Source organism: Bos indicus x Bos taurus, chromosome 16 (assembly GCF_003369695.1).
Source record: "Bos indicus x Bos taurus breed Angus x Brahman F1 hybrid chromosome 16, Bos_hybrid_MaternalHap_v2.0, whole genome shotgun sequence".
Classification (NCBI taxonomy): domain Eukaryota; kingdom Metazoa; phylum Chordata; class Mammalia; order Artiodactyla; family Bovidae; genus Bos; species Bos indicus x Bos taurus.
In genome coordinates this window covers 28,194,488-28,216,101 of record NC_040091.1, presented here as the reverse complement: position 1 = coordinate 28,216,101, position 21,614 = coordinate 28,194,488, and the positions used below count along the sequence as shown (strand labels likewise).

At 52.7% G+C, this 21,614-nt stretch overlaps 2 protein-coding genes and 1 long non-coding RNA gene across 6 annotated transcripts in view; 2 read left to right on the top strand and 1 right to left on the bottom strand.

Moving 5' to 3' along the window:
• TMEM63A (transmembrane protein 63A) overlaps positions 1-14,215 on the top strand; it is a 36,124-nt gene extending 21,909 nt beyond the window's left edge. Inside the window, exons 13-24 of the mRNA XM_027564602.1 lie at positions 8-141; positions 1,668-1,805; positions 3,197-3,350; positions 6,050-6,156; positions 6,298-6,384; positions 6,874-6,936; positions 7,891-8,053; positions 8,991-9,096; positions 10,424-10,591; positions 11,297-11,412; positions 11,768-11,830; positions 13,264-14,215. Coding sequence (XP_027420403.1) covers positions 8-141; positions 1,668-1,805; positions 3,197-3,350; positions 6,050-6,156; positions 6,298-6,384; positions 6,874-6,936; positions 7,891-8,053; positions 8,991-9,096; positions 10,424-10,591; positions 11,297-11,412; positions 11,768-11,830; positions 13,264-13,428 — 1,464 coding nt within the window. The 3' untranslated portion in view covers positions 13,429-14,215. The remainder of the gene's footprint in view (positions 1-7; positions 142-1,667; positions 1,806-3,196; positions 3,351-6,049; positions 6,157-6,297; positions 6,385-6,873; positions 6,937-7,890; positions 8,054-8,990; positions 9,097-10,423; positions 10,592-11,296; positions 11,413-11,767; positions 11,831-13,263) is intronic.
• Positions 14,216-14,739: 524 nt separating this feature from the next.
• The window catches only part of EPHX1 (epoxide hydrolase 1), a 37,516-nt gene continuing 30,641 nt past the window's right edge, over positions 14,740-21,614 (bottom strand). For all 4 annotated transcript variants that reach the window (XM_027564603.1, XM_027564605.1, XM_027564606.1 and 1 more), the window contains 3 exons: positions 19,949-20,057; positions 15,856-15,972; positions 14,740-15,241 (listed from right to left, as the gene is read on the bottom strand). In XM_027564603.1, coding sequence (XP_027420404.1) covers positions 15,040-15,241; positions 15,856-15,972; positions 19,949-20,057 — 428 coding nt within the window. In that variant the 3' untranslated portion in view covers positions 14,740-15,039. The remainder of the gene's footprint in view (positions 15,242-15,855; positions 15,973-19,948; positions 20,058-21,614) is intronic.
• Positions 15,968-18,815, top strand: LOC113906453. Its single transcript, XR_003514890.1, has 2 exons — positions 15,968-17,415; positions 17,484-18,815. It is a non-coding gene; the product is annotated as an uncharacterized LOC113906453 (long non-coding RNA).

Below are 21,614 nucleotides of genomic sequence, written 5' to 3'. Positions count from 1 at the left end.
CTGATAGGAGGACGCCATCTCCTACTACACGCGCATGAAGGACGGGCTGATGGAGAGGATCACAGAGGAGGAATGCAGGGTCCAGGACCAGCCCCTGGGAATGGCCTTTGTCACCTTCCAGGAGAAGTCCATGGCCACCTAGTGAGTGTGGGTGTGTTCTGTGCTTCCAGACAACTTGCTGTTCCTCTCGGGTTGAGATGGTCCTGCTGGACCGCCATCTCTGGGGTTTGTTTGTGGCATCTGCATCGCCTTCTCTGGCTGTGGCTGGCGTGGGGGGCAGCCACCCACTCCACTCACTCCCTTGATGAGCCCAGCCTGTGTCTGTGTGACGACTGGGCTTGGGTGATTGCAGCTGGTTGTCATAGCCTTACCCTACTGCCGGGCTCTCACCAGCTGCCCAGGGATCCTCTTGCCTCTGTGGCCCAGCATTTTCCCAGGTGGGGTGTACACACCCTCCTTCATATACCCACTCTGGAATCAGATTCTCCTTCCGTGTGTGTCCTTCCCATCTCCCTACAGAGGCACCACTGGAGGCGGAATGCTCACTGCTGACAGGAGCCTCGCCCAGGGGAGTGGGTTTTCACCTTGGCTCTAGCTCCTAAAGCACTCTCATGCCTGGGATCTCCATGTCACCTTGTGCTGGGGGCAGCAGGGGATGAGGGCAGGAGGGGGAGGCGGAAGGGAGGTGACCCAGCAAATGCCCCACTGCCTGCCTTCCCTGCCTTGGGCTTCATGAACCCTGGGAACAGACCCCCTGGATGTGCCCCGCAGATCCTGAAGTGAGGCGGGGTCGGGGGAAGGCCAGTGAGAAGGGGAAGGGTGTTCTGAGATGGGAATGGGGGGCTGGTGGGTTCTTTGTGGGAGACTAAGGGGGGAAAGAGTGGTGAAGGTGGATGTGGGAGTCCTAGGGAGGGGTATCTTGGGGTCGTAAGTAATGCAGTCTAATGCTGCTAGGGAGTCTGCGGGGAGGTGGGGGAGTGAAAAGGTGAGGCCGTGGCCCCGGCAGGGGGATGCAACCAGAGCCCAGCTTAACAGGCAGCGTGTAGCAGGGGGGCAGCATGCAAGGAGGAGCCCCCTGTGTTGGGGTGACGGGAACAGTACAGGAGATTTCGTCAGACAGCTGGGATGCAAACCTCACTCTGAGAGCCTGCATTTCTTCATCTGTAAAATAGTAACGGTAATCCCTGACTGGCAGGCTTGTTCTCAGGACTGAACAAAGTTCTGCTCATAGTGTGCTAAGAATGGCATCTCTTTCATAGCGTTAATTATAATAAGCTAATGATAAAGTAGCACCCCACTCCAGTACTCTTGCCTGGCAAATCCCATAGACGGAGGAGCCTGGTCGGCTGCAGTCCATGGGGTCGCTAAGAGTCAGGCACGACTGAGCGACTTCACTTTCACTTTTCACTTTCATGCATTGGAGAAGGAAATGGCAACCCACTCCAGTGTTCTTGCCTGGAGAATCCCAGGGACGGGAGAGCCTGGTGGGCTGCTGAATATGGGGTCACACAGAGTCGGACACGACTGAAGTGACTTAGCAGCAGCAGCAATGATAAAGTAGAAGTCCTGCGCCACGGGGCTTCCACTCTCACACGGTCCTATTTGCCACATGTGTATATGGTACCCTGAGGGGTGTAGACCCTGGCCATTTCTGCATTTCCTGGCAGCGTCCTGAAGGACTTCAACGCCTGCAAGTGTCAGGGCCTTCAGTGCAAAGGTGAGCCACAGCCTTCGTCCCACGGCAGAGAGCTCCGCATCTCCAGGTGGTCGGTCACCTTCGCTGCTTACCCCGAGGACATCTGCTGGTGAGCCCACAGCCAGGAAGGGGTGAGAAAGAGGCCGGGGTGTCCTGTGGGGCGGCCCGAGTCACCTGGAAGCACAGGTTTGACTCAGGGAGACACACACTCTCCTGCACGCCTCTGGGCTGCGGGTAAGGGGCATCATGGGGGGGCCTGTCTACATCCAGGGCTTCACTCCAATGTTTCTCCCTGGCATCAGCAGTGTCCAGTAGGGTTATAATAGGAGCTGTGTGTGTAATTTTAAGTTTCCTTTTAGCCACATTTAAAAAAGTAAAAGAAACCGAGGAGTTCTCTGCTGGCCTAATGGTTAGGATTCCAGGCTTTCACTACCGTGGCCTGGCTTCAGTCCCTTGTCGGGGAACTGAGATCCTGCAAGCCATGTGGTGTGGCCACAAAAACCCAAAAATTAAAAATAAAGAACAGGTCTAAAAAAAATATTAAAATTAACTCTCATAAGAATTCTCTCTCTATATATATAATGTTATCAGGTCAACATGTAATCAATTTTTAAAAATTGAAAAGTTTTACAGTCTCCTTTTCCTATGTTGTGGTCTTTGAAATCCAGCATGTATTTGGCATTTCTGGCCCATCTCTGTCCAGACCAGCCACATATCAGCACTCAGCAGCCACCTGTGACTTGAGGCTGCTGTATCAGACAGGGCAGGCTTGCATTTAGTGCCAGCTGCCTCTGGCCTGGGGCACAAGCTGGTGACCTGAGCTGTGTCCACGGGAGCCTGAAGCATGATGCCCAGGGCAAGGATGGCCCGGCAGAGGCCTCGGCTCGGCTCGCCGTCCAGCCTGGCCTCAGTTCCTTGTCCAGAGCAAGCTTTGGGCCCTCGCCTCTGCTGACTGTGTGTCAGCCCCTGGCGGCTCTGCTCTTTGGTTTGCTGACCTTTCTAAACTTGGAACTGGTTATCACTCTGCTCTTGGTGGGGGCAAGAAGCCAGGGAGTTCCCAGCTGGGCCTTTTGCCTTTGTCCCCTGCCTCCCTCCTCCTCACACCCCAGCTCATGGGCCCCTCGGGGGTCATGTGTCTCTAGTGTGTCTGAGAAAGGCCATGTGGAGCCTTGTTTGCTCTGCTTGGAGGCTCCTGGTGTCTCTTCAGGTAGGTTCTGGCCCCAGACTCTAGCTGAGGAGCCATGTTAGCAGCAAATAACTTGTCTCCCCGCTGAGCTCACAGGGACCCCAAGGTTGACCTTCTTGGAGCTGAAGGTCAGTGCAGGACACTTACCTGTGTTCCTGAGGTCAGAATGAGCCCTCAGCTGGAGCCCTCGGTCTAGTCGCTTGCCTTGCCTGAACCTGACCTTCTGACCCACCTTAGCCAAGTGCACTGTTGGTGTCTTAGGTGACCAGAGCCTGAGAGATAAGCCTCCAGGGCCCGTGTCCTCCTCTCTGCAGGAAGAACCTCTCCATTCAGGGCTTCCGCTGGTGGTTCCAATGGCTGGGCATCAACTTCATCCTCTTCGTGGTGCTATTTTTCCTGACCACACCCTCCATCATCCTGTCCACCATGGACAAGTTCAATGTCACCAAACCCATCCATGCACTGAATGTGAGTGACCATTCTGCAAGACCCCTCCTGGCGGGGCTGGCGATAAGAGGGTGGAGTGGGAGGTGGAGGGATGAGGCCAAGGGCTGGGGTGGCAGGGTGGGGGTCAAACTAAACCAGGAGTTTAGTTTCAAACTGAACCACTCGACTCATGTCTATGTTTTTAAGCCCTGGACATATATGGCAGCATTTATTACAATGTGTTTATAGTAATGTTACGTGCATATATATGTGTGTGTGTGCATGCATGTATATGAATGTGTATAGTGAAGCCGCTCAGTTGTGTCTGACTCTCTGCGACCCTGTGGACTGTAGCCTACCAGGCTCCTCCATCCATGGGATTCTCCAGGCAAGAATACTGGAGTGGGTTGCCATTTCCTTCTCCAGGGATCATCCCAACCCAGGGATCAAACCCGGGTCTCCCGCATTGCAGGCAGACGCTTTACCCTCTGAGCCACCAGGGAAGTCCATGTATGTGTGTATGTGTTACTATAAAGATATAGATACAACTCTAATGGAATCAATCTAAATGCTCAACAGTAGGGGAGATTTGAGTTGAATGAGGTGTATTCAGTCTGATAGACCATTAAGCTTTCATTAAAAAATTACATAGACTTTGTGGCAGACATACGGGGCTTATGATAAGATCAGCATATAAAATTATCTCTCAGCAGTGGTCACAGTAATGTGCCAGTGAAGTGTGCTGCTATGGGGAGTGGCTAGCAAAGAATGAAAAAACGTCTTTTGCTCTCTGGGGTAGCAGGATCATGAATCAATTATTATTGTTGTTTTTTTTTTTAAATTTCAGTTTCTGGTAATCTTGTTGTAAAGTTATTTACTCTAGATAGCTAATGAATGATTTTTTAAAAAATCTTACATGAATTGATAACAACTAAACACTCCCTAAAATGGCATCTACTTGGTTTCCCATAATTGGCTTTGCTGAAATATCATCCTCAGTCTTGTTTTTTTCAGTTCCACTTGGCATTTGGTTAATCATACCCTGGAAAACACACAGTGGACAGAGGGCCTGAGGGCCTGGTCCTAACTCTGCCATTCCCTAGCTGATGAATTCTGAGCCTTGCTTTTTCCTCTAAAGACTGGTTTTTCTTCTATAACACTCTGCCGTGTTATACTCATGGGGCTGTTGTGATAAATGGCTCAATAGATAATTTTAAAAATGCATAAGTTTTGTTGAGATTTTCAGCATGTCATTGAAGAATTGATGCTTTTTGAACTGTGGTGTTAGAGGAGACTCTTGAGAATTCCTTGGACAGCAAGGAGATCAGACCAGTCAATCCTAAAGGAAATCAGTCCTGAATTTTCATTGGAAGGACTGATGCTGAAGCTGAAGCTGAAGAACTGACTCGTTAGAAAAGACCCTGATGCTGGGAAAGATTGAGGGCAGGAGAAGGGGACGACAGAGAATGAGGTGGTTGGATAGCATCACTGACTCAATGGACATGAGTTTGAGCAAGCTCTGGGAGTTGGTGATAGACAGGGAAGCCGGATGTGCTGCAGTCCATGGGGTCACAAAGAGTTGGAAATGACTTAGCGACTGAACTGACTGTATGGTTGGGCTTCCCAGGTGGCTCAGTGGTAAGGACTCTGCCTACTAATGCAGGAGATGCAGGTTCGATCCCTCAGTTGGGAAGATCCCCTGGAGAAGGAAATGGCAACCCACTCCAGTATTCTTGCCTGGGAAATACCATGGACAGAGGAACCTGATGGGCCATAGTCCATGGGGTCCCAAAAGAGTTGCACATGACTTAATAACTTAACAACAACAGTGTACCGTCAAGGCCTATTCTTTTGAGGAAGGGTCTGCTGATTAGAATTCCCTTTTGTCCATTTTACAGAGAACATACCCTTATTTCATTGTTTGTGATTCTAGTTTTAGTTTCTTACAGTAAAGCAAGATCTTAAAGATACTTGCAAAAAGTACAGAATCCTAGATTTCATTTTCCTTGCTCTTTTCCAGTTAATTTACGGTCAAATTCAACAGCATTTTTCAGAAATTCACCTTTATCAAGTCTTTCCAAAGTGTCCAACCTAGTTTTCAAAGAAATCTTCTATTGTTACAAGGCTCATTTTTTCAGAGAAGGTAATAAGTTAATCAAATCATGAAACCGCAATAACAAGTACAACAGGCAGAGCCCGGATTGGGAACTAACATGGCACAGTTCTGGGGAGCTGTGAGTGGGCCAGTGGGAGCTGAGTGCGCCGGAGGCTGGAGAGGGGCCCTGGTCATCAGTACTACATCTTCCTTTGGTGTCTGCTGTTGGCTTTTTATAGGGAACAGAAGAGCTTCTCTATCTGGCCAGGAAGATGAGTGGAGTTCAGTTGTATGTGAAGTTGCTTTCGTCCCTCTAAAGCGCTGCACAGGGACTTGCCTGGAGATCCAGTGGTTAAGACTTGGCGCTTTCACTGTAGGGGCGTGGGTTCAATCCCTGGTCAGGGAACCAAGATCCCACATGCTGTGTGGCATGGCCAAAAGAAAAAAAAAGAGCTGTGCAAATGTCAGGTGCTGTTATCATCTATTCAGCCAGCATTATGGAATATCTACTCTGTACCAGGTACAGCATTGGTTCTAGGGGACAAATTATGACCAAAACCCCCGAGTCCACTGAGTCGCCGTGCCAACAGGTCACGACCCAGATCGCCCAGGCTCACAGCTCTCTCTGCTATGGACTGTTTTCTAGAACCCCGTCATCAGCCAGTTCTTCCCAACCCTCCTCCTGTGGTCCTTCTCTGCCCTGCTCCCCACCATCGTCTACTACTCTACACTGCTGGAATCTCACTGGACCAAGTGAGTTTTCTGAGACTCACCCCTGAGGGAGGGGTCTCTGGCCCTGCAGCCTACCAGCGTGATGGGCACACAGCAGGGGCCTTCCTGGGAATACCTGGGGCATCTGAGGGACTGCGAGGGCTCACGTCTGACTTCCTGCAGGTCAGGAGAGAACTGGATCATGATGACCAAGGTCTACATATTCTTGATCTTCATGGTGCTGATCCTGCCCTCCCTTGGCCTCACCAGGTACACATTACCACCTCCTGCTCTAAGTTCAGAACCAAGGTCACATCCAGAGAACGCTGTCTCCAAGAAAATGCAAATGGTTTGGAAGTGGATCCAAATTGTTAACAACATTTAAACCTGTCATACCCCCTTGGAGTGCCGTTGTGCCGGCCCACTGATACTTTCAGAGATAGGTTCTTTCTGCCTTGAAAACAAAAATGCTTAAAAATGAAACTTATCATGGACCTTCCACTTAGGGAGCGAGTCTAATTGTGGCTTTGGTTATTCTGAGGAAGGAAGCTTTTGTGAAAGCAGGCCCTGATAAGTTATGTTGAAATAAGTAACCAGTGTACATGCAATGTAGAAAACCAATGTAGATCTTGAGATTAGGCCTTTTACAAAACAAACAACAATCAAAAAAAGCAGAAAGCAAAAAAAAAGAAAGAAAATATAGGTATGATCACATGGAGTATTGGAAATAAATTCTTACAGGATTTATTTTTCTTTCAGTTTGGATTTTTTCTTCCGGTGGCTCTTTGATAAAACATCCTCAGAGGCCTCTATCAGGTTGGAGTAAGTATCGGCCACATTGAGTTCTGGCTCCTGATCCTGGATGAATGTCCCCTGGGGCTGGGCCTCGGACGACAGAGGGGGAGGGTAGTCTGTGCTTCAGCGCCTGTAGCCTCCCCTTCACCCCTCCAGCTTCCTGGCTGGGCTGCACCCTGGGAACTGACCCACTTTGTGCCACGTGTGCAGAAATGTGGTTAATCTTTTAGGTTAAAACTCAATTAGTGACAGTCTCCTTCATCCTTTGAAACTTACTGAAAACAGAACCGCTTGGGGAGAGGGAACTGCTAGGTCTCAGGGGTGCCAGGGAAGGGAAAGGGAAATAGTGATTAACACTGCAACCAGAATAACTGTCTGGCCCCGGGTTATTTTTGCTATGAGAGTGGAGTTAAATTAATTTCTAAATGTGTGTCCTTGTTAGTATTTTCAGCTTATACCACACCCTTTTAATAACAATACCTGTTATTTAAGAAGATGCTCTGCTAAATGCTTTCTTCTGTTTCTCATCGAATCTTCACAACAAGCTATGAGGCAGAAATGATGACTATTTCCATTTTACGGATGAGGAGACTGAGGCCCAGAGGTGTTGAAGAACTTGCCCAAAGCTACCCAGCCAGTTAAGAGACAGAGCTGGGATACAGCCCAGCCCTCTGGTACTACACTGTAGGTCCTGATGTAGACCCTAAGGTTCAAGATAAACTTTTCTAAGGGAGTGTTCACAGGGAGGCCTGCGCGTGCCTATCTGAAAGGAGAGAGCGAATTTTCTTAAGTTCTCGCTAGGTAACCTGAGGACTTGGGAGCTGGCAGCCACAGACACACTGAACCCAACTAGCTCAGGTCTAGGTTGACAGTGATAGCCAGATGGCCAAATCCATGGTTAGTTCTCAGTCCCTCCTCTGCCCAGCTGCGGGCTCCTCTCCCTCCCTGGGTGCTCAGCTCACACACCCGGCGGCTCCCCAGGTGCGTCTTCCTGCCCGACCAGGGCGCCTTCTTTGTGAACTACGTCATCGCCTCGGCCTTCATCGGCAACGGCATGGAGCTCCTGCGGCTGCCCGGCCTCATTCTCTACACCTTCCGCATGGTCATGGCCAAGACCGCGGCCGACCGCAAGAACGTCAAGCAGGTACAAGGGTGGACGTGGGTGCTGCCTTCGTCCTAGAGCCTCCCCACCAACCACGTTTACCTAGCGGAGTGCCAGGCACCATGCTCAGGGCCTCCTAGTTCGGCCCAGGGCCCCACTGCGGGGAACGGAGGTGTGAGGCACCTGTGTGAAGGTGGCCTGGCTACATCGTCCTCTATCCACTCTGTCTTGGGCAGAGGAGAGAGTGGGGATTTTTGCATTTTAACTGGCCTGATCTCACACACACACACACACACACACACACACACACACACACACACACACTCACACAACTAAGATCCATACATTCCTTTCCCATAGCCCTCTATTTGCATAAGTTGTTAGATAACCCGAGAGGTCAAAGGCATTTGGGACTGATGGCATTTGTTTCAAGATTCTAAATTGGGTGTGTGGGGTTCTCTTTTACTCTCCTTTGCCGTTGTGGGAACCATGAGCAGAGAGGCCCTGCATCCTGTCACTGAAATCTTCAGAGCCCCTGTGAGATGGGCCCTACTGGAGCCCGCCTTGCAGACGCACAGACTGAGCCACAGGGAGGTCAAATGCTTGGCTGAGACCCACGGCTCGAAGGGGCGGAGCTGACCTTGGGTCTGACGCCCGAGTCTGCGGAGGATCGTTCTACAGTCAGACGTATCCCCTCTGTCCTTTGGAGGCTCACAGGCCCGTTGGGTAGACACGATTAGAACAAGGAAAACACTATGAAAACATGAGTCATCATGCCTCGAGAGGTCTGGATGTGAGCTAAGTGAAGCTGGAGGAGGCTTGTGGAGGGGCAGAAAGGGCCTTGCTTGAGAGGTGGGGGTCACTGTGAGTCTCCCATTTCCAAAGTCCTCCCCGATGTTCTCCTCGACCACCTCAGAGAGCACGGAGGTGGGCTGGAGTGGACCAAAGCCCTAAGTTCCTCACCATCTCGCGCTCCCAGAACCAGGCCTTCGAGTACGAGTTTGGAGCCATGTACGCGTGGATGCTGTGCGTCTTCACTGTCATCATGGCCTACAGCATCACCTGCCCCATCATTGTGCCGTTTGGTGAGTGGGCCCCAGGGTAGGTGGGTGGCTGGTTCCGCAGGGTTCCCCAGGACAGCCAGCACCAGGACGTCATGGAGCGCCCCAGACAGAGGGCCTCTTGTAACCCCGAGAACCACAAGCTGTGGCTCATAGCCACAGCCACACCAAATTTAATTTCACTTCTCGTGGATTGCCACAACTGGCCTTCCAAACTGAGACCTCTCTGAGTCCTCCTCCGGTCTGATGGCCTCTGCTGGCCGAGTGCTTCATTCTCAGCTGGTTCTCAGCCAGCAGCACTGGGGGAGGCCCTTGAGTTTGTCGCTGTGGCCGCCACTGTCGCCCTCCATGTGGATTACCACACTTCACTCTCTTGCTGCTGCTACTGCTGCTAAGTTGCTTCAGTCGTGTCCGACTCTGTGCGACCCCAGAGACAACAGCCCACCAGGCTCCCCCATCCCTGGGATTCTCCAGGCAAGAACACTGGAGTGGGTTGCCATTTCCTTCTCCACTTCACTCTCTTACAATCCTTCAAAGCAGGTCTTGTTTCTGTCCCCTTTTCACAGATGAAGCACTTAATGCTGTGTTAGTGAGGAGTGGAGGCAGGATTTGAACTTAGGACTTTGAAGGCCAAGGTCTCCTTGACTTAAAAGGCCAAGGTCTTGCAAATAAAATACATCCTCAGGAGCTGGCAACAAATGGAAGACTCTGGAAGGAAAGAGAACATCTGGGAGACTGTTGGCTGAGGTTTAGGAGGAAGTTTTCATTTTCTCTATATAATCTCTTGTACTGTTTTAAAGATCTACAGTAGTGTTACTCTTTCAAAGCAACAACAAATTTTTTTTTTTTTTTTTTAAGAACCTGACATAATAGAAAAGGCTGCACCTGCGTACCTTCTGTGCCATCCCTGGGTTTAGACCCTTGGGCCTCTGTTGACAGGGACGGTGCAGGGGGTCAGCTTGGGTGGGAAAGGAGAGGAGAGTGGGAGCACTAAGGGGCAAGGGGAGGGGCTCAGCCTGCTGGGGGGTGCTCAGTGTGGGAGGAAGTTGAGGCCAGGCATCTGGGTGTAAAATCTCCTCTTTCCCCAAAATGGTCCTAGAACTGCAGTGATCCAAGAGGATACACAGAAACCTCTACTCCCTGGGGTCAGAAAGAGGCTAGGAAAGGGGAGGAAGAGAGGAGAGAAGGGGAGAGGGGGGTTGGGGAGAGCGAGAGCCAGGAGATGCAGGTACACATGGAGCCCAGCAGCTGCCTTGGCTCCAGCTCTGGCACAAAACGTGCCTCCAGGAGGCAGGGGGCAGAGCAGCCCCTGGTCCCAGCTGAGGTCCAGCTCACAGCCCTGGCTCTGCAGGCCTCATCTACATCCTGCTCAAGCACATGGTGGACCGGCACAACCTCTACTTCGCCTACCTCCCGGCCAAGCTGGAGAAGAGGATCCACTTCGCGGCTGTGAACCAGGCCCTGGCCGCTCCCATCCTGTGCCTCTTCTGGCTCTACTTCTTCTCCTTCCTGCGCCTGGGTAAGCAGCCCTGCCAACTAGGGCAGGGGTGGGGGGCAGGAGGCCACCCCCAACCTCCCATTCCCACATCAACACCAGCCAGTCAAATCTCTCACTGCTTTAAGAGCATCAACTCGGTGTCCAATCAGAAGGTGGTACCCCAGGGTGAGGGCTGATTGGGTGCAGCACTGACAACCTGTTTCCAAGCTCCTGAGGTCAGCTGTAAGCTGGGGAAGGCCAGGTCCATTGCCCCAGATAGCCTTCAGGGAAGATGAAGGGACTGGACCAGAGGAGAGAGGGAAGTTTGTCCGCGTGATTCTTTTAGGGTGTGGATGGGCCCAGGTCCTCACATGGCACAGTGTGGAGGAGGTAGGGGCAGGCAGCAGGGAAAACTGCTACTCTTGGGAAAAAGGAAAATGCAGAAGAGATGCCTGACTCTGCCCAGGGCACTGGAGACTGGAGGGAACCAACCCAGCAAGGAGGTTGGCCTCTTGCCATTGACTCAGTGCCCCAGTGTCCAAAATTGACCCGGGATAACGACAGCTATTCAGTGCGTCACTCTGTGTGCCCCTGGGGGTGAAGACAGCGTCCCAGCTGCTGGAGATGGTGGGAAGGGGGAGGGAATGATGTCTTCTCTTTTATTTGTGGCCTGAGGGAGAAGCCACACAACAGTTTGTGCAGCAGGTGTGACCTCCCTCCATCAAGGCTGGCATCCTCTGTCCCCAGGTCTGAAGGCTCCCCTCACCCTGTTCACCTTCCTGGTGCTGCTGCTCACCATCCTGGTCTGCTTGGCATATACCTGCTTTGGATGCTTCAAGCACCTCAGCCCTCTCAACTACAAGGTAAAGGGCCCCTGCCCCGCCAGAGTCTGGCAGAAGATGGTTGGGTTCATCCTCCAGCCCTCCTATGGGAAGGATACACCTTCCCATATCAACAGATCAGCAGCCCTCTCCAGATTTTATTTATCCACAGGGAAGGCGTGGGTAGTTGGCTGTGATGTGTAGCTTCCCCGCCCTCCCCTTCCCTGCTCCATACGCTGCCTTCCCCCCACCATCCCATCCTCTCTTGGGCTGCTGCTGGTAGCTTTGTGCCAGCTGGTACTATTATTCTGGGTGTTAATAGTCTGTTTGTTTAGAGGGTGTTAGTTCAGAAAGATCAGTTATGTTTATCATTGCAAGTTTTTGCTGTTATCTGCAGACAGAAGAATCGGCGAGTGACAAAGGCAATGAGGCGGGGGCCCACGTACCTCCACCGTTCACAGTAAGTGTGTTTCTTACCTGAGCGCGGAGCACCTGCACAGGCCCAGCCAGATGGGCCTTGCAAACACGCTTTGATCTTCTCTCTTAAGACAGAAGTCCCCTGATCATGTGGCAGGAGGGTTTCTGAATTAATGTCATTTGAGAAGGAATCCCTGGTCCCTCCAGATGTTTTCTCTTGCATGTGTGAAGCCACATCCATCACCCAGAAGATAATTAGTTTTACCACGATACGTACCGATCCCCCTTGGTTTCAGTTCCCTGCTCACTTTCCTTCTCTGCATATTTCATGCTTGGTGAGTTTTTGTTGCTGCTGCTGCTGTTGTTTTTTCAGTTGGAGGATCATTACTTTACAATGTTGGGTTAGTTTCTGCTGGACAACAGTGTGCATCAGCTATAAGTATACTTATACCCCCTCCCTCTTGAGCCTCCCTCCCACCCCTCATCTCTTTCCTTCTCTGCATGTTTAATGCTTGATGAGTTTCGATCTTTACTGAAGCCATTTCTCAAGGCCCTGTGGTTTGATGAAGGTTTATCAGAGCATTTCATCAGCACCTGCCTGTGTGAGGTGCTTCACGAGGCGTTAAGAGGGTGTCACACTAACTCCTCTCTGAATTCAGTAGATGAGCATGGCACCTGCTTTGGAGGAGGACACCGAGTTAGAAAGATACCAGGACTCCTTTCCTTCCTGGTTCTCCCTGCTTCTGGCTTCCAGGGTCCTCCTCCTGTGGTGGGCTTGGGAAAGGAGAATGGAGCCCCAGGCTCCCAGAGCTGTGACCACCGGCCTGGCAGATGGGGCTGGGACTGACCGACAGGGCTGGGACAGTGCCGATCTGGGTCAGTAGCAGTGTGCTTTCCGCTGGCTCCCTCCCACGTGTCAGGCACTCTTATCAGTGTCTGTCCTTGGACCAGCCCTGGAGGTTTCAGGAAGATTCATCGCCCAGAGGCACAACTCTGAGTGTGCCTGCCAGAGACGGCAGGTGGCGGATATAAACGCCTCATTCTCAGCCTGGTTTGGGGTTGGCAGCCGGAGTCTGGGATTGAGAGGAAGCACAGCCTGCACAGATTCGCTCAGCTCCTCAGAAGTCCCACTGACAGCATTCTAAACCTGTCCTGTGTTGATAGACCTGATTCCTATAAAAAGTTCCTCTAGAGTTGAGGATGTTTTGTCTCCTCTGAAAAAGAGGTGTGCTTTCTTCTCTAGCACCATGAGAACTACGTGGCTGTGCTTTCTGATCTGCTCTGGCTACTGGGAGAATGTGCCAGTTGCTATCTTTTAGGTCCTCATGTCCTAAGCTGATGTTGTTTCTTTATGTGTCCTTTATGAGAATTCTGTTGTGTCTTCCTGCTGGAGGGAGTTGGGACAGTAGGGGGAGAATGGGGTCTGGAATCTCGTGCCCAGCCCTCCCAAGCACTAACACCCCCATTTGCTGGCAGCCCTACGTGCCCCGGATTCTGAACAGCTCGTCCTCAGAGAAAACAGCCCTGTCTCCGCAGCAGCAGACCTACGGCGCCATCAACAACATCAGCGGGACTGTTGCGGGGCAGTGTCTGGCACAGAGCCCGGAGGACCGTGTGGCAGCCGCTGACCAGGGGGACTGAGGGCTGGGGAACTGCAGGGCTCGTCCAGGCTCGGGGCCCTGGGGAGTCAGGAGGTGAAGAGACAGGTGGAGAGGCGGCTGGTCCTCGAGCTCAACCAAGTTCAGGACTTCTTTCCACCTGTTTTAAGCACAGCCACTCTAAAGAGAAGAAAGCAGAAAGGGGCTCTGGCCCTTGGCTGAGCAGGGAGGGCGGGACCGCCATCAGGTGGGGTTCTTTTGTGCACAGGTGCAGCCCTGGACTCTCACTTGCTCTCCTGAGGCTCTATTTCTTTCCAGGTCCCCCTCCTCCTGCACAAGTGCCCAGCTCTGTGGCTGGGATGATGGCCCTGGTGATTTTTAGCAGGATCATGTGTTGAAACTGTCCCTCCAACCCATGAGCATGGTGACAGAATCAAGGAAGAGGGGGCTGCACCGTGTGGAAGACCTTCTCCCTCTGAGCATCCAGACATTGCCCACCCCTCTCCAGGCACACACACATACCACCGATAACCAAAGAGGCTGCAGCAGCCACAGGCCTGAGATGGGTTCCTGATGGTGGTCCAGGTCCATCCCACCTTCCCCTCACGGGTACCGGACCCTTCCCACCCCTGCCCCACCCTGGGAGTCAGTTGCAGGAAGCAGGAGGGGTTGTGGGCCAGCGCCAGGCTGCAGCAGGCTTCTCCATATCCCCACCAGGGTTTTTTTTTTTTTTCTTTCATGTTGCCAGTGACATGGTGGCTGGGTCGGGGTCACCTGCACGGCAGGGACCATGAGGACCACTAATAAAGTGCCCACTCAGCCAGACTGCAGAGATCCAGCCTTCCCTGCCTCTTCCCATCCAGTGCATGGGGCTCCATCTGAAGCCCTCGATTCCATCTGTCTGTTCCCTCCAGAAGGAAGAGTGCTCAGGGCCTCCTTGAAGCCAAGCGAGAACTATAGCCACAGAAGGAGGGGCTCAGCCTCTTGCCTTTTCTCTCCCAACCAGACCCCATGGCTGCAATGCTTCTTTGGGCACTTGCTGGAGAAGCCGCCTCCCAACTGCCTCCAGGGGGCGCCCGAGGCACAAGCCTGCATGATGGGTGTGGGTGGGCAGAGCTGGGAGGCTGCCTCCAATCGCTGAAGCAGGCAGTGAGGGTCCCCAGTAGTCACTTGGCCTCGCTGCCTCTGCTCCGAGCTGCCCCTGGCGGGGACCCAGATGGGCAGAGTGGCCTCTTGGTGCCCCCAAGAATGGAATGGGACACCGTCCCAACACAGCCCGCAGGCTTGCCAGCTCAGCAGGAAGGGGCACCTTACGTGGGATCGGGGCTCAGCAAGTCACTTGTTCCAGCCACTCTTAGAAGAAAAATCATTTATCATCAAAGCCATGTTGCTTAGCAAGTGCGTGGGGCGTTCGCGTGGAAGGGTGAGCCTGGGGTCCCAGCACGGGCAGGGGACAGCAGCAAACACATTCCTGGGGAAAGGGGCATCTCTCCCCATAGAGGACCAGAGATGGGGAGTGGGCTCCCCGCCAGCCCCACTGCTACTGGGAGCTGGGCTGCGAGACCAGGGACTTCTCTGTGAAAGGGCGGGTGTCAGGAGGGAGCCTGCTGTGCTAGGGCAGGGGCTGCTGGGAAGGTGACAGGCCCTGCCGGGGTCACTGCCGCTCCTGCAGCCCCACGAACTTGCGGATGTCCTGGGCAAGCAGCTCTGGCTCTTCAAAGGCAGCAAAGTGGCCCCCACGGGGCATGTAGGAATAAGAGATGAGATTCGGGTACTTGGTCTTCACCCACTTTTCTGGCAAGTGCATCAGCTCACAGGGGAAGGCAGCAAAGCCCGTGGGCACATACACCTTCAACCTGGAAGAGACGGATATTTCATTGAGGGGCAGGCCGGGCTGGCTCTCCCGCACAACCGGGGTTCAGGGAGCTGGGGGGGAGGTCAAATTCGCTCAGCCACATGGATCCATAAAAGGACAGACCTAGGTTTTAAGCACCCACCTCAGCTCCAACCCCATAAGGGCCCTCTTTTCTGGAAGGGCTGCCCCAGCTGGAAAGTGTGGCCAAGGTGGGAACAGTCTCCAACTCCCACCTTTGCTCCCTTTTCCCTTTGCTGCTGCCTGAGGGTCTCCCTATGAGATCTGGCAAGGGGTCCAGGGAAGTTCCAGAACCATTGTGCCACCTAAGGCTAGCCTTGGCCCTGGGGGAGCCCCTGGGGATGTTTGGGGACCAGGCCTGGCAGCAAAGGGAGCTGCTGTCTCTCTTCATTAGCTTCTGTGAGCTAATTCTAAAGAGAGGCCCAGCACCCCTGACCTCCTTTAAATTGTGTCCTATTCTACACACCTGGTGTGCACCCAAGGCTTGGCTGCACTTTTCCATATCAAATGTCCTTTGAGTCCAAGCGGGCCACCTCCCTCTCTCTGTCTCACAGGCATCCTCCCCAGAAGCCCTTTTCTGGGCTCAGCTGGACTTACATCTCATGCTTATTGACTTGCCCCAGGTTCTCCTTGTAGAAGCGCTGGGAGGAGGTGATGGTGCCTGTTGTCCAGTAGAGCATGATGCCCGTCAGCAGGTCGTCCAGGGAGAACTTCCTGGGAAAGCAGACCGGAAGGCCATGCTCAGGGCCAGGTGTGCCTGAGAGGTGCCACTTTCAAGCTATGTGTCAGGTGCTGTGCCCACCTGGCAACCCTCCTTGGGCCTCACTGCCCGCTCAGTGATCTTATTTCTCCCTGTGCTACAGGCAGGCCTGGTCCAAGGTCACCAGTTACCATGAAGACAGGTAATGTAGAATGATGAGCACGTACAAGGCAGGCTGTCATCCTGGGTGGTGTCAGCCAACCCCCTCCCTGACCTGCCTGCAAAGGTTCAGGCCGGATGGGAAGAAGCAGGTGTGGTCAACTGAACCAGGAGCTTGGCTGGTCACCGCTGGGTGGTCTGTGGGGAGGGTGCTGCAGCCTCTGCTCAGCCCACCCCTCGGTGCAGGCCCACCCCTGACCGGTCCTGAGCAGAACCTGGTCTCCAGGCAGCCTTTGGGACCCTGGCACCAGGAGAAGCAGGCAGGGTCAGCAGCTGCTGGGGCATTTGTATTCACCTGACCCCAGCTTACCTCCTGCCAAACCTGTGTCACCCCAGGAAGGAGCCGTGGGCCCTGCAGAGACCCTCCTCCACATGCTCAGCACAGGATACCCCTTTGCTTCTCCAGCCCAGGAACTGCTGAGCAGGTGAAGCCCACCCAGACTGCAGGGCCCCACACTCCAGGAGGAAGTAATCATTCGGTACCTGTTGTTGGAGCATGTGGCCTGTGGACTCTGGAAAGCTCCACACCCTCTCCAGCCCACCCGCTCCTTGGGCCCTTGCCCTGTCCAGTCGGTGCAGGGCACTCTCAGCCCAGCCTGAGTCCAGAGCCCAGAACTCTCCGTGACCTCCCCCTCTGCCCACGTCAGCGGCTGCCACCCATGGGCGGTGCCTCCTGGGCCTCCATTTCCTCACTGCTCTCCCCAACTCAGCTTCCACTCGCCAGCCTCCGTCCTTGTCTCCTGGAATAACCGCCCACCACCCCGCAGCCCCTCTAGCTTCCCTGACACGCACTCACCCCTTCAGGGCCTTCATCCTGGGGACCCTCTGCCGCCTTGAGCCCCCCTACAGCCCACAGACCCAAGGGGACTCCAGCACTCCTGACAGCCGTGCTCACCAACCTTACTTGCCACGTCCTCAGAGGGTCCCGACAGCCGTGTGCCCACCCACAGCCTCCCGCCCACCCACCTTCCTCTGTGAGGAAGTCTAAGTTCATGGAGCAGCCGTCCCTCCCCTCCCCACCCCCCGCCCCAGGCCGTTCCCTGGTTGATTCCTGATTCGGGGCTCAGGGGGAGCTCTTGCTCCCTTGTCCTGAGTCCTAAATCCCTCCATCTGCCTCTTCAGTCACCTCCCATATTGTCCCCAGGCCTTCCCTCCCTCCCTGCCCTGCTCTGCTCTCTCTCCCACGCCTCCTCACTCTGCAACCGAATTATCCTTGCTGCCCAGGCCTCGTGGGGAGGGTCTTCTCCCTAGGTCTGTCCTCCCAGACTCTCTCTTCTGGAGCCACTGCCCAGGCCTCGTGGGGAAGGTCTTCTCCCTAGGTCTGTCCTCCCAGACTCTCTCTTCCGGAGCCACTAAGGCTCCCCTCAGTACCCCTGGGCGCTGCTCTGCTGTGCTCTGTCTTGAGATCCGCCCCGTGACTCCAACTACTAACTCACTGAGAACACAGTGGGAAGAACTGCTCCAATTTGACCCCTCACCTAAAGCTTCAGAACTGTGAGCCCAGATACCAAGTGGACACCCCTGCCCGGGCATCCTGCCAGCATCTCCCACTCAGCCTGTCCATGACAGAAACCAGCTCAGCCTCTTGGCATCCCTTCCAAGCCCACTGCCTTTGCTCCTGCATATCCACCCCATCCTCAATGTCTGGACTAAAGAACATTTGCTGCTCTGCCTGCAAGGATCCTCAGCTCCAGGCAATGAGCTGAGTTGATTCGGCAGAAGCCAATTTGCCAAAAATGGTCAAAGGTCAGTTGGCTAAATGTACTTGTTTGCTTCAGCCATTTAGATACAGTTGGTCAGTCATATTTTTATTCTCAGAACTGCACTCTAAGGAATGTTCAATTCACCTCTGCCCTGCTCCCAACTACTACAGCCTGAGACAGGAGCAGAGAAAGGAGAATCTGAGGGGCACAGGAGGGGGACAGAAGAAGGTATTAATGTTAAATATGAAAATACAGTAAGAAAAGAGGCTTCTCAGAGATAAAGAACATCTTCATAAGACACCTTCGTATTCAGGGGTCATATTTCCCTTAGCCCTCAGTCCCTCATCTCTGAAATGCTAGATCTCTAGCCACGGCAGCATGGAGCAGGGATAGAGATAAAATGAACATTTTCAAAACGCAGTTTTGATAACAAAATTAAAACCAGTCAGTGAAAGCTGAACAGTTACAAGAGGCACTTACATTTGGGAACTGTCTTTTAGCGAGTTGGCCAGGCGCTTTCACCTCCCCTGCAGCTCCAAGCACAGCTTGAAAACTACCACAGCAACCATTTCTACCCTCCTGCAGCTAGCGATCTTTCTAGAACACAGATCTGATCACGTCTGTCTGCTACTCAAAGCTTTGGTTCTCCAGGCATGCAGGTGGGCAGAAGCTACAGGGGGCAGCCTCCGGGTGGTCTGGTTGGCCTCATACCTGGTTCCAGGTATTCGTGCGCAAGGAGCAGGGCCAGACCCCTTGCCAAGGTGCTCTTAGTGGCATCCAATAAACCCTTGGGTGCTGCCCAGTGTGGGACTGGGGAAACAGATCCCAAGAGAGGCTCTTCGAGGACCCATCTGTAGGTCTGGCCCCATTGTATTTGCTCCAGCCTGGGGACAAATTACCCCTTCCAAGTACACCATGCATTTTAATCAATCCAACCTCTGCTTCTGCTTTTCTCTTTGCCTATACTCCCTTCTTCCACCCTTTCCACCTGGCAAACTCCTATTCATCCTTTAAGGCCCAGGTCAAACAGATTCTCCCAGTCATTTCCCCTCCCTGTCTCTTAAACAAAGCGAATCCCCCTTTCTCTGCACCCCAACAGTCCTTTGCATGTATCTTCAGAGTTCATCAGACAACTATTTGTGGAGCATCTACTATATGCCCACCTTTACCAGCTGGTGGCTGAAATGGTAAAGAACCTGCCTGCAATGCAGGAGACCTGGGTTCGATCCCTGGGTCGGCAAGAGCCCCTGGAGAAAGAAATGGCAACCCACTCCAGTATTCTTGCCTGGAAAATTCCATGGACAGAGGAGCCTGGGAGGCTACAGCCCATGGGGTCTCAAAGAGTTGGACATGACTGGGTGACTTTCACTTCACTTCACTTGGTACGTGCTCAGTGCTGTTTTAGGTGCTGGGCATGGCTTAGACCAAGTCCCTACTTCTGGGCCAGATCCATACACTCCTTCTCACATATTAGACACTGGTGCTCTGAATGTCTCTGAAGGAGTGAAAAAATGGCTGGGCCCTGGAGCAGGTGGGTCAGGGCCAACCTTGAGGAAGCTCGAATCAGGCCAGGGACCTGGGAATCATGCGCCGTACAGGCTGCAGCCTTTAAGGTTCCAGGAGACAGGACGGCCTCCCCACACTCTCTCTAGCCACCCTGTAGGACCAGCTTCCAAAAATGAGGCAGGCATACAGCCATGATGTCAGGCGCTTCCAGGATTCAGGAGGGACAGTCCGTGGGCTGCTCTCATGTCTTAGTGACAAAGAGGCTCTTGCTGCCCCTCTGGACTCCTTGATCCCAGAAGGAGGCTGTTTAGCAAACGGAACTGTCTTGAGCCCTGCATCCTATTTTTTATATCTCCACTGCGTGGCTAGACCTATCTGGGCCTCAGCTTCCTCATCCAAATATTGGGGCTGGGTTGGTCACAGGCTGAGGATCTGTGGGACATCCGACAACAGATGGAACTTGCTGACCATCCCACTCAGAGCAACCAGAGATGAAATCGGTGAGAAGGGAGGTGGGTGAGGAAGGTGAGCCAACAGCAGGCAGGGGTGGATGGGGTCTTACCTCTCTAGGCCTCCATCCTCCAAGTCTCGGAATTCCGAATTGGTCCAGGTAGAAAACTTCTCTAGAATATAGGCAGCCAGGCCCACGGGAGAGTCATTCAGAGCACAGCCTGGTGTGGGAAGAAGCAAGGGAGCAACTCAGGCCTGAGACCAGGGAGCTGGCCCCACAGAACAGCAGTGTGAACAGGAAGCCTGTGTCAGAGCACAGCTCTGCCCTGACTCTGGGGTGCTCCTGCACCTCACTTCCTTAACACTGGGCCTTGGAATCCTTATCTGACAAAAAGGGATAACACCTCGCCCACTACTTCATTGACATCCATATGCTATATGGGCAGCTTCCTTCAAACCAAAGAGGCTACAACTCCAGGTTTTGTAGGATCCAAATAAGAAATATATATAAATGCTGTTTTTAAAAAGTGTTTTTTTCTTTTTGTTTCTATTCTGTGATTAGAGAAAAATTAGAAACCACCTAAAAGCCCAAAATAGGGAATCAGTTTTAAATAAATATCGATCCACTCATAGGCCCAACGATAAAGCAAGCATTAAAAATGGGATGGATGGGGGCTTCCCTGAATGGTGAAGAATCCGCCTGCCAATGCAGGAGACACGGGTTCCATCCTTGGTCCAGGAAAATCCCAGATGCCAAGGAGCAGCTAGGCCTGCGCGCCACAACTACTGAGCCTGTGCTCTAGAGCCTGGAAGCTGCAACTATGGAGCCCACGGGCCACAGCTCCTGAAGCCCGCAGGTCCTAGAGCCGGTGCGCTGTAATAAGAGAAGCCACCGGCACGAGCCTGCACGCCGCAACTAGAGAGTAGCCCCCGCTGGCCACAACTAGAGACAAGTCCGCAGAGCAACGAGGACCCAGCACAGCCAAAAATAAATAAAACTGTTTTTTAAAAAAGAAATCCTTTTTTAAAAAGGCATGGATGGATCTCACAAGCAAAATATTCAGCTAAAGAAGCCAGACTCAAAAGAGCACCTATTGGAGGATTCCAATGCATATAAAGTATAAAAACCAGCAAAAGCAATCTATCTGTCAGGTCAGGAGGGTGGCTGCCCTGGGCGTGGGGGGAAGTACCCAGAAGAGGGTGCAGGGAGCTTTTGGGCTGGTGGGTCACGCTCTGTTACTTAAATGAATGCTGGTTGTATGGACAGATTCCATTTGTGAAAATTCATCAATCAAAATGTTAGCCAGTTCTTCTGAAGGCCTGGGAGAGGAGAGGTAGGGAACAAGAGGTTATAGGTGATTGTCTTTTCTGTTTTGTGCTTTTTTGCATCTTTTGATTTTTTGACATTGAACATGGGTTACTTTTATAATAAGAGGGAGAAAACTGGTTCTATAAAACACTGTTCTTATTACCGTGAGCTGCCCAAGGTGTGAGTATGGACTGTCATGGAAACTCTAAAAGACCACGGGCAAAACTCCTGGGTGTCCTCTGAGTGGGGTTCAAGGAGGTTCCAGTGGACCCTTCTGATATCATATGATTGTAAAGGGGGCCTTTCTTCCCTTGTCTTACAGATATTTTACAGGTCTGCAAATTGTTGAAAACTAATAGTAATGCAAGTGAGTCTAGTTCATAGAGAAGCAAATGAATTTTGTCCAGAGAGTAGATCCTACAGATTCTCTTCACAAGGTTAAAAAAATTTTTGTTTTTTAATCTATATG